This window comes from Fulmarus glacialis, unplaced genomic scaffold (genome assembly GCF_000690835.1).
Source record: "Fulmarus glacialis isolate BGI_N327 unplaced genomic scaffold, ASM69083v1 scaffold25019, whole genome shotgun sequence".
Classification (NCBI taxonomy): Eukaryota; Metazoa; Chordata; class Aves; order Procellariiformes; family Procellariidae; genus Fulmarus; species Fulmarus glacialis.
Window position 1 is genome coordinate 24,263 of NW_009232967.1, and position 10,842 is coordinate 35,104.

The 10,842-nt window shown below is 35.6% G+C and overlaps 1 protein-coding gene across 1 annotated transcript in view; it reads left to right on the top strand.

The window, feature by feature from the left end:
- Positions 1–518: 518 nt before the first annotated feature.
- The window catches only part of PRKAR2A (protein kinase, cAMP-dependent, regulatory, type II, alpha), a gene marked incomplete at its 5' end in the record, with an annotated part of 37,057 nt that continues 26,733 nt past the window's right edge, over positions 519–10,842 (top strand). The window contains one exon of the mRNA XM_009585164.1: positions 519–554. Coding sequence (XP_009583459.1) covers positions 519–554 — 36 coding nt within the window. The remainder of the gene's footprint in view (positions 555–10,842) is intronic.

The following is a 10,842-nucleotide window of genomic DNA, read 5'->3' on the forward strand; positions in this document are numbered from 1 at the left end:
TGTGCCCTTATGGAAGATAGCCTTGGTCAAGGATAGATGACTGGCATTCGTATGGGAGCAACTGCCTGAACAGTTACGTGGGTTGTGTTGTATAGGAGTATAGAATGGTTTAGCTAATAATTTCCATCAGCTTTTGATCCGTGTTAAGTAGGTATAGCTAACTTAAAGTGCCTGAATATTTTGTAGTAATGCTAAGTAAAGTGGGCTGGGAATTGATGATAGGTTAAGATTGGGAAACCTCTGAAGAGGTATATTTTTTCAGGATTGGGTAAAAAAACCCCAAAACTGCTTACCCTCCATCTTAGCATGTAACGGCCTTCTGGAATATCAAGTTTTAACTTTGAATAAACACTTACTGCCTGGCAAGTAAGTGGATGAAAGCTTTATATTGAAGCTTTTTTTTTAGAGAGAGTTTTATGGGATTTGTGTAGTAAAAATAAATCGTGATTATTCAAGATGATGACTTTGAATTTTTAATAATAAATAGCATTTGTAATTTTGATTTGTTTATTTTGCAGCTCCAGTTGTTAACCGATACAACAGAAGAGTATCAGGTATGATTTCCTTTTAAGAATTTCATGTTTCTGAAAAAGTTTTGAAATGTGTATTTGACTAAAGGAATTACATTTAAAATTACCTTAATCTTCATCACTGCCTTATTTCTCATACTTCTTGCAGTATTTTTATTTGAAATAATGAGAATTGTTTCTTAATTCACCGTAGAAGCCAATGGGCAACACACTGAGAGTAGTTTAGAAAACAGTTCTGTGAGTGATCAGACTACTGAAGCAACTTCAGCAGTAGTAATGATTCTGTCCAGAAAAACTTCCCAGAACTTTTATGCAACATAATAATTATGGCAAAGGCTTGCTTTGCAGTGAATTGAAAAATTGGCAGCTTCTTTCTGCAGGAACACATCTCCTAATCTTCCATGTTGCTAAGAATTTTATCTCTGGTTAGAATACAGAAATATGGGGGTAGGGGGTGTCCCCTCTGTGTTGTTTTAGCCCCTTGCTTGTGCAACTGATATTTAAAGTTGTTGGATTTGTGGCTGTTCACTTGTTCTGGGGATGCGGATTATACTTTTTTGTTTATTTGTTTTCTGTCTTAACCAATATTAAATGCTTTAATGAGTAGCTGTTATTCCCAACAAATTCTTTTTAAAGTTGTTTTTGAACAGTATCACGTGAACAAAAGTTATGTGTAGATGAGAAGGTACTGTATTATTTTTTCATTTGAGGTGCAGTGTGGATTGCTTTGCATATGTTACTTTTTTTTCTTCAAATATTTAATTGTAACATTTAGCTGATACAGAAAGTCATTATTTGGTTCTGATTTGAAAAATGTTTTTATAAAAATGCATGTGTTCAGTGTTCTCTCTAGTTTTCAGTTCAAGTCTTCTCAGTTTCTAACTTGTGTAAATGATCTCACGTATCCTTTGGTATGATAGTTATGGTGGGGCATTGTTGATAATATGTGTGGTATATAAATATATATGAGATAAATACATGTTTAATTTTATGTGCAAAATGTCCTTACACCCATGCAGTTCAGTTGTTTTACTACTAGTTATTTGGATATGATTAATAGTATGACTGTGTATTTATGCCACTACCTCTAAGTAATTGTGAGTATAATGAGAACTTCATAGCTCTTAAAAATTGACAGTGCTGGTAGTTTTGGTATATTATTACATGAGAAATGTAGGCAAGACAAAACTGTACCTTGAATGATGGAGTTTGATACTCTGATAGTAAATACTGGAAGTCATACATCGTAGAGTATCTTAATCTGGAGAGTCCCAAGACATTTTCATTTTTCTGCTAATTAAACTAATCCATCCTGAAACCTGCTGGTGAAGTAAAATCTTATAAATGAGAAGTGAATACACATCAGACTTAAATTTATATAAAGGCTAAATTATTCCTGAAGTTAAAAAGTTGAGCCTTAATCAGAGGGTAGTTGTAATCTTTTTGAGTCTTCAATACTGAAATAGAATATTGGTGCTCTCATAGTACTGAGCTACTCTTAGTTAAAAAACAGGTTCCTTCACTGAAGGGGTTTAAAGGTTAATGTGAACAACTAAACAGCAAATGTAAAATTGAATTGCTAACTTATGGAATTAGATTAAGGAGGACTGTTTAGATGCTTAATAACACTGCTGTTCCAAGAAGAGCTAGAATACTTCAGAATTTACAGTACCTGTTAGAATTCTCAAGGAGAAAACATTAATAGAATATGTATATTTAACTACTCTATATTAAATACTTTTCACAGTAAAAAAAAATTTTTTTTCTCCACTTTCACACTGTACAGGTCATGATCAGTGTGGGATTTGTTAAAATGCGAAAGAGATGCAGACAGCATCCATGCATACACAAGGAGACCCCATTTTCCTTCTCTTGGTGGGAAAAATAGGAACAAGGCTGGCGTGGTTCTCCTAAGTTACTGAACTCAGCCCCCTGCTATCATAGGCAACCATATTTTATAATCCCTTGTATAAAATGAATGTCCGATTTGTTGTTTTTAGTGCTCTGAATTTGATTTGATTTCCTTGTTAGATGTGTAAGGTTTTAAGAAACTTTTCATTCTGCAATTTTTGTAAGATTTCTTTTTTCTTTATAAAACAACAAATAACAAACCAACATTGCATTATGGATTACTCAGTGTAGCATCTAAATGTATCTGGCTTTAACTAATTATGTAAAGCAGAACAAACCATGGAGAAGAAAAGCTGACACACAAATTTTTTATAATTGTGTTTAGTATATTCTTTTCTGGTCTTCTATTCAGAAGAACTTTCTGCTAGTCTGTGTGGAACCTTGTCAGTCCTACCGGCTATTGTCATGTTTCCAGTGCAGTGTACATTTGTAAGGGGTGTAAAGAGCAGAGCTAAATTGTTTGCTAGTATCAAGATTTACATGCACAAAATTGTAGATTTACAGTACTCTGGAAGAACAGAATTTAAAAACTAACATTGGACATATTGAAGAAAAGACTTAAAATTCAAGCAAGAATTTTTCTTTTAAGCATTTGGCTGTCTAGGGAATTATGTCAGTGCTCTCATTGTACAGTAGGTCAAGAACAAAAGTTAGAAAAAAATATTCTAATTAAAGGAAAAGATGATAAAGTAATTGTCTACATTATACATACAGTTTAGGACAGGCTAATAATCGTTCTGGTAAATGATTCAACAAGATCTATGTTCTTGGAGACTAAAAATTGTTTATGACCCTCTCTTACACTCAGCAGTTACAGAATCTCTTTTAGACTGCTTTATTGATGTCCTCAATATTAAATTTGGAGTGTTTACTCCTGGTCAGTTGTGATTAGCTGCCTAAAGATAACAGGATGGTCATGATTCCCGTGGTGCACTAATGCAAATTGTAAGGATACATAAACCCATAGAAAAAAACTGTTGTAATGATTACTGAATTTTCATTTAGGTGTTTATTTTTAGTTATGAAACATCTAAACCTGGGGTTCTTGACTGTACTGGCAAATACTGCTTTAATGATTGTAAATATTTAGCTGTCATTCTTTAAGACTTACTCAAAATATGAGTTTTCTGACACATGGCGAGAATTGGTCAGGAAGTTTATTTTTGCACTTTTTGAAAACTTTGAGCAAATTTATTTACTTCTAGCTTATGCAGTACCTCAATAAATACTTCAAGAAATCAGGATTTAAGAAAACGTCTTGACAAATGGTAATCTATTAGAAAAATCAAGCTGACCTAGTACATTAAAACATACCTTGTTTACATTCTTTTTATCCAAAAGAAAAATGAATTTTATTTCTACATTTCTCAAATCATTGTCCGAAAGTGATGATACTGCTTTCACATCCCATAAGTGATAGCAGCACATTCTCACGTACTACTACTTCTTTCTCACCCTGTAGTACTGAGAACACAGGGGTTCATTCTGCTCACTTATGCTCCCCATTTCTGCAACATTTGCTACTTATTCATCTCCTAGGCTGATGTGTTCCCTGAGGGGGTGGGATAGCGTTGGTTTGCTTGGCATTAAAGTCTTCCAAATGGTTCGACAGCTATAAAGGCTCTGCAGGGAATCCCATTTGTTTCTTGACCAGAGAAACATGGCTTTGTGTGCTGGTCAGAGATTCAGCCAGCAAAGCAGGGGACTGCAGACTGAAACTCCGTAGTCTGTGCAGGAGCGTCGTCCTGGAAAAGGGGGACTTATCTAATCATGTTCATGGAATTATTTATAGAAGTGCAGAGTGGTAAAGTAGTGTTCTTAAGAAGAGAACCATCCTTTTCCAGGAAATGCTAGGAGGGGGAAAGAGAAATGAGAGCTTGATGTTCCCCTAGAAATTTATCTAATGAAGAGATTACTTGTGTATAGCATGTTTGGCCATGTAACGTGTTGAGGTTCCATGGTGTGCGCACGAACCCCAAGCATTGTGTCGGTCAGTTCTAATTTGTACACAAGCTGGTAGCGGACTTGATTAAAATAATCCTCTGTTTGCAAAATCATAAGCTATCCCTATGTGGAAACTAAAAAGAAACCCACACACCCCAAATTTTAAAATCTGCTAGCTATAGGATGCCATAGGCTGTGGTGCCACGGGCAATTTCAGTGCTAATTACCCAGTAGAACAGTCTTGCTGCTGCTTTAAGTGAATTAGCAATGTCTGAGCCTTTGGCTAGTGTGAGTAACTCATGTTACACGCTTGCTGACTGACTCAGCCTGCCCAGGCTTGGTTTGGTTGGCCTGAAAACCATACAGATTCCTTCCTCCCAAGAGTTGGACTGTGTTGAAATTCATACTTGCTTGATTACATTTCTTGATTTTCCTCCAAGCATAGGGGCTCCTGACAAACTGTATTTTGTTAGTCACTTCCTTTTCTGTAGTGAAAGAGACTGCAGAGAATACCAGCGAGTATCTCAGCCCTTGGTTAGTGACTACAGGGTGCAGGGAGGTGGGAGAAATCAGTGATACCTCCTTTCTTAAGTATTAATATCAAAGCTATTTCAAAACTAGAGGGAAGAGCGCATTGATATTTGTCCCACTGTAACAATTGATACGTAACATTGAGGAGAATTTTGCTCCTGGCAGTGTATGAATGAAAGTTAATTGTGGTTTTGGAATGAAGCGTGTGACACCCATACCATACACGTGTGACAGAAGGTTTTCATCTGTTCTCTCCAATTATTTCTGTTTATCTGAGTGACCTGGTATAATTCATCTCTTTTGCATATGCCTGTACTCCCTCCTCCATCTTCTTTTGGCCTCTGTGGGATAGGAATGAGATTACAGTTTTCACATTCAACAACTACATAAGCAGAATAATTGAATTATATAATCTAGGGAAGCATTATGATAATTATTTCCCTAATATTTTTATACCAGCAAAGTAACATGACTGTCAGGATCTGTGACTCTTTTCATGTTAATATAAAAAGTAATCGAATGAACAAGACTTGCTTTAGTTAGTCCGTTTGGTAGGGCAGCTTTCAGCAGAGACTCAGTGAAGTGATAAGAGTCAAATCTGCTGTCCCTGGAATCAGCTGCTAAGCCCTCTCCTGAGATATGATTGCTGAATAAATGTTTACATATGTAGAGGATAATTTTGTTTGAATGTTACTGAATCCTGTTTTCCTGTGTATAGCGAACATTAACATTGTTGGGGACACTGATGTTTAACATTGTTAGTGTCCCCAACAAATGTTGGGTTTCGAATCAGTATTTTTGACGTTTCTCTTCTCTCTAGCAATCTGATACGACAGTATGTTCTCCCCCCCATCTTCATGTAATATTTTAACATGCTATTTTTAGAGGGTGTAGGTATAGAATTTTCATTTTGAATAATGTGTAAATTGATGTTCCCTGACAGTTTCTTGCTTTTTCTTTCCTCATAAGATAAACTTCCATAATAGGCCTGTATGACCATTAGTTCTTCAAACTTACTGGTTCTTCTCCATTTTGACAATGAGGGACTCTTGACCTTGAATTCTTCATTGTTCTGGCTCCTACCGAAGATGAGCAATCATCTCGTAAAGTAGATATGTTGTTAAAGTCTGATACCTCTCTGGGCTTTCTAGTGAGATACAGCATTTTCTTCACACCCTGGCAAGTTGAGGTGTCAGGATATGATAATATTACACATAGTAAAATCTTGTTAGTAGCTTTAGACTTTTAAAATGACAGCTTTAAAAAAAAATCATTTTCTAAGAAAACTTCTGTATTAATTATTGCCATGCTGCATGTTTGTATTTGGTAAAGAATACTGTTTTGGCATCCTGTTTAATTAGGACATCTAAATAGTAGCAATGAAGCAAGAGGCAACACTTCTTTTGGGAGGTTGTTTTATTTTCTCTTGCAGGATACTATCTATCTCATCACTTCAAATCATCAAGGGAGGCAGACTGAGTGACTAACTTTCTCTGTGCCATTTTCTTTGCTTTCTACTTACCAGACTATCTGATTATCAGAGGATGACTTGAAAATCATGATCTGGTTTCTTCTCTTGCAGCTATTTAATGAATTTCTATATTGATTATTCACCCTCTTACAAAACTGATGGCATAATAACTTCTGCTGAAAGGTCTTCAGGCAGATGATAAATTTTAAGAGACTTTTGAGTTCAAAAATCCACATTTTTACCATTGGCACAAGCAGCTTTCCTATTTCAGCAAGCTGATGCTTCTATCATTTTTTGCTAGCCCTAATGATTGCAAAACTGATACCATAACTAGAGTGAAAAGAATTCATTTTGAAAAATGTTGACATGAGCAAAAGCCAAGTGTGTGGGATGACAGATGAAAGTGGTGATAAATTGTGTGGGTGCTCTCCTGTAATAAAGTGCCTGAATCATTGTTCATTAAACAAAAAAAAAAAGCTTGTTTTCTCTGTTTGCAATATTGGGACTTATTTAAAAATTCTTGGCATGTAGTGTTCAGTGAATAATGAAATGCTTATTTTTGGAAATTAACAGTCGTGACTTCACAATTACTTGGATTTCACACTGTTGTGAATAATTCTTCTTGTAATTGCTAGATTTTTTTATGACATAAAGAGAAATACAACACTCAATGAGCATCCTTATTTAAAACTTAAGTCAGTGCAATACCTGGTCAGACAAAATCTGATCCAATCTATTCAATGCAAATATAAGTGAATATGAATGCTACAGTAGACTAGAATTCATACAGTTTGCCTCTTTTTAGTCTTTCTAAATAGTTGTTCATGCGTTACATAATGATTAACAGTTGTTCATCTGAAATCAAATATTTTAACTCAAATTAGTGCTTCTTATTAATTGGGAGAATAAGGTATAGCTATGCACATTTATTAAGCAATTAATGCAGTAAGGACCAGTTTTTCAAAAGTATTCAGGTGGCAAAAGGTGCAGGTGATTAACTTTCATTAATTCTTTTACATTAAAGATCTTTAAAAAGCCTACATAAATGCTAGTCCATATCTTTAGATATATAAATACTTTTGAAAATATCAGCCTTCAGCTAATTTTCTAATAAAATTTAATTCTCTCACTTTTTGATGGGTTGGAATTTAATTTTCTTTTTTTGAGGTGAGATGGAAAAGAGGAGAATTGCCTTTTTTTCCTTTTGTTTACTTTTTGTTTCCTTTTTGTTGAACCATGTTTTTTAGCATGTGAATTAAAGCCCAAATGAAAATGTTCCCACATGTTTGTTGTGCACAAGAAACTGAAAGCAAACACACTGGAGGAAATCTCAAAATGCATGTCACGATACAGTGATATACACTACAAAAAGGTAGTTTTATACTTAGTGCAAAACATGGTGCTCTGATGTATATATGTGGAGTTACCTCGGGAGTTAGATGTGCTTTGCATTTTACTTGTGAATAAATAAGGCAACACTTTATCCCTTTTTTTAATATAAAGTTTTAGACAAAGTCATAGATGTTATCCTCTTATACTGATTAATACACTCATGGCAAGTTTAGGTTGCTGTAACTTCAGATTAAATGTGAAATGGATTGAATAGTCCATATAGAACAGAAGAGTTTAAACATACCTGATTTAAATATGAAAGGATATCACATGTATTTTCAAAAACTTCATTCAGTCATTTTTAACACCAGAACACCTTGATGAGACTGTGTCCTCCAAACAATGCAAACCTTTAGTCAGCATGCTAAAAAAACTAGCTACAGGGAATGTAATGGGTTTAAAGCAATCTCAGTTAGGAATTGCTGTGAGTGCTTTTATAGTGTTCTCATTTAAAGAGAGACTTAAATCAAGGCTTGACTTTGGGAGATGGCTTGTGCATGGGTACTTGGCTGCCTGAAGCACTTACCTGATTCAGATTAGCGCGTCTGAATGTATGTTTTTCCCGTGTCTCCAAAATTTGGGATAGGAAGGAGTGTAATCTTCTTAAACTCACTAATCTTCTGTAACAGAAAAACACAAAACTAAGAGGTTGTAAATAAAGCACACAACTTCTAATATTAGGCAGAACTTCATCCGTTAGTCTTCTGCCAGACTACTTCAACAGTGTATTTCCTGTAAATGAAATCCATTTGTTCAGTGAGCCATTGAAGTCGAGAGTTGACTCATCCTGAAGATGAGTTGCATCAAGTCAAATAGTTATGCCTTCCCCATTACTAGCAATCAGCAGGGCATCTGAGTTGCTCAGCAGCTGCACAGAAATGGGGGTAGCTGGTGGGTTTTTCATCAAGGGATTGGACAGTAGGTTTCCAGGTTCCCTGCTTTGCCTGCCTGCCAGGAGAGGAAGCAGTTGTCTCAAAGCACAGGCACCTGGGGGCTTCTACGTCATTACTCCGCACACAAGCCTTTTGTGTCAAAGCTGTGCTAGTTTTATATTGTTCACTGTTGCTACAGGTAAATAGTCGATACTTGTTCCATTAGGGGTAATGTGATTTTTAGTGTATTTGGACATTCTCTAGAAATCTTTAAAAATCACATTTAAGTTGCTGAACCATTTATTTCAGAAATGCCTTCTAACACTTTGACATCCTTCAATTCTCTGTCATGATAGGTGTCAGATGTGGGTAATTGTCATTGCTAAATATCTGCTCTGCTCTAACACACAAGTGCTTCATTGCACTTTTCCCAAGATGCTGGTGGTTCTTCTAAATATTCCCAAGATGCTGGTGGTTCTTCTAAAATATTATGTGCCTTATTGCAGGTTCAGCAATTCACATGTCAGAAGTATAAAACCAAAAAATGCCTTGGTCTGGAAACTAAGAGAATTTCTTATTTCTAGACTGGAAAGACACTTTTTCTGTTTTATTCCTCAGCAAGATTATCTTTTCTATCTACTGTTTGCAACTAAAAGCCTATAAGACACATTCCTTTTTTTTTGGCTATATTTGAGCCATTTCTTGGAAATTGTGGTGTTTTGATGTAAACTGAATGTAAAATGAACATTCTCCATGCTGTTTTTAACTGAGATAAAGTATCACTGTGTTCATCAGGCACGTAAACATTTTTGGTGCTTAATTTCTGGTTTTATCTGCCTTGCTTACGTAACCATTTAGAATTATGGTAAGATTTATGTGATGGGCTAAAACAGAAGATCATTAAAGCAGAAGGCTTACTTCTACAATTGTGAATCTGGGTGCTCTGAAATAGTAGTAGCATCATGTTTTCCAGGAGACCTTTTTTTATGGATGACTATCTCATCGGTAAGGCTCTCTTAGAAGGCTTGAACAAGGTCAGCAGCATGTTTATCCATTTCAGTCTTCTGATTTCTTAACTTGCAAGAATAAAGCTTGCTTCATTTGAATTTCTCAGGCTGCACCATGTGGAATAATAATATCTAACTCTAAAATACCCTGCTGCCATTTTAAGATTTTTGTTTAAATGTAGTAAAGGGAGTTGGAAACAGAAGTAGCAAATTTTAAATTACTGTTTAAGATCGAAGGGGCAATATTTTGGGTTTGGTTGTTACCTTATCAGAGCTGTGAACTCCTTTGCTCCTGCCACATGGAAAGCTTTCTTATTTTTAGTTAGTCCTCTACCATGATGGAAAGCTTTTTGTTGTTTTATTTTTCATGCAGACTCACCTCTTACTGCAAGGTCCAGAGCACGCTAGTGTCTGATGGGATACTGGGCTTTACTGTTACGAATAGAGACATGGAAGCCAAAAGTGCAGGAGCCCTGGTTGTGGCTTTGTTAGCAGATGATTTCTGTGAAATCAGGTAGTCTTGTCCCTTGACTTCTCCAGCTGTACAGGAGAGAGACTACTTGCAGAGTGCTATATTTTATCTACAGAGTGCTTTCACGGTAAGTCCTCTGTAAATTGTAGGATTTTAAATTATCAAAAATTGCAGTCTAGGAATTATGTGGAATTATTGGAGTGTATGCACAAATGTGTATTTAGGTGATCTAGAGGCATTTTATTCAGTTATTTTTACCAGTGTTTTATTCTATGAAACAAAGTAGCCTCATGACTTTATTATTATTATTCTCCAGTGCCTGGCTTCTGTGAGGTGGGAGGCTATGACCCTTTAACCACTTGTGAGCACGTGAAGTGGAAGGATAAGCTAAAGCACTTTGCATAACTCATACATAAAGGCATTAAGGAAAACTTGTACCTCTGTACAATTACATAAAGCAAATACAATGATAAACAGCTGTTGGTTTAATTAAAAAAAAAAAAAAAAAAACAAACCAAAACACAAAAAGAAAAAGGCAAATGTCATGTTCATCTGGTTATACCAAAGAGGTAGGAGAAGAGCCTAAGAGAATTCTATCCCCAGTCCTGCACTGGCACAAGTTTTTTGTTTTAATTGTTCCTGGGTAGGAGGAGGATTTAAATAAAGATATACAGGCTGAGGATTGTCTTCTGAAGTTTCCTTGCAGTTCAGC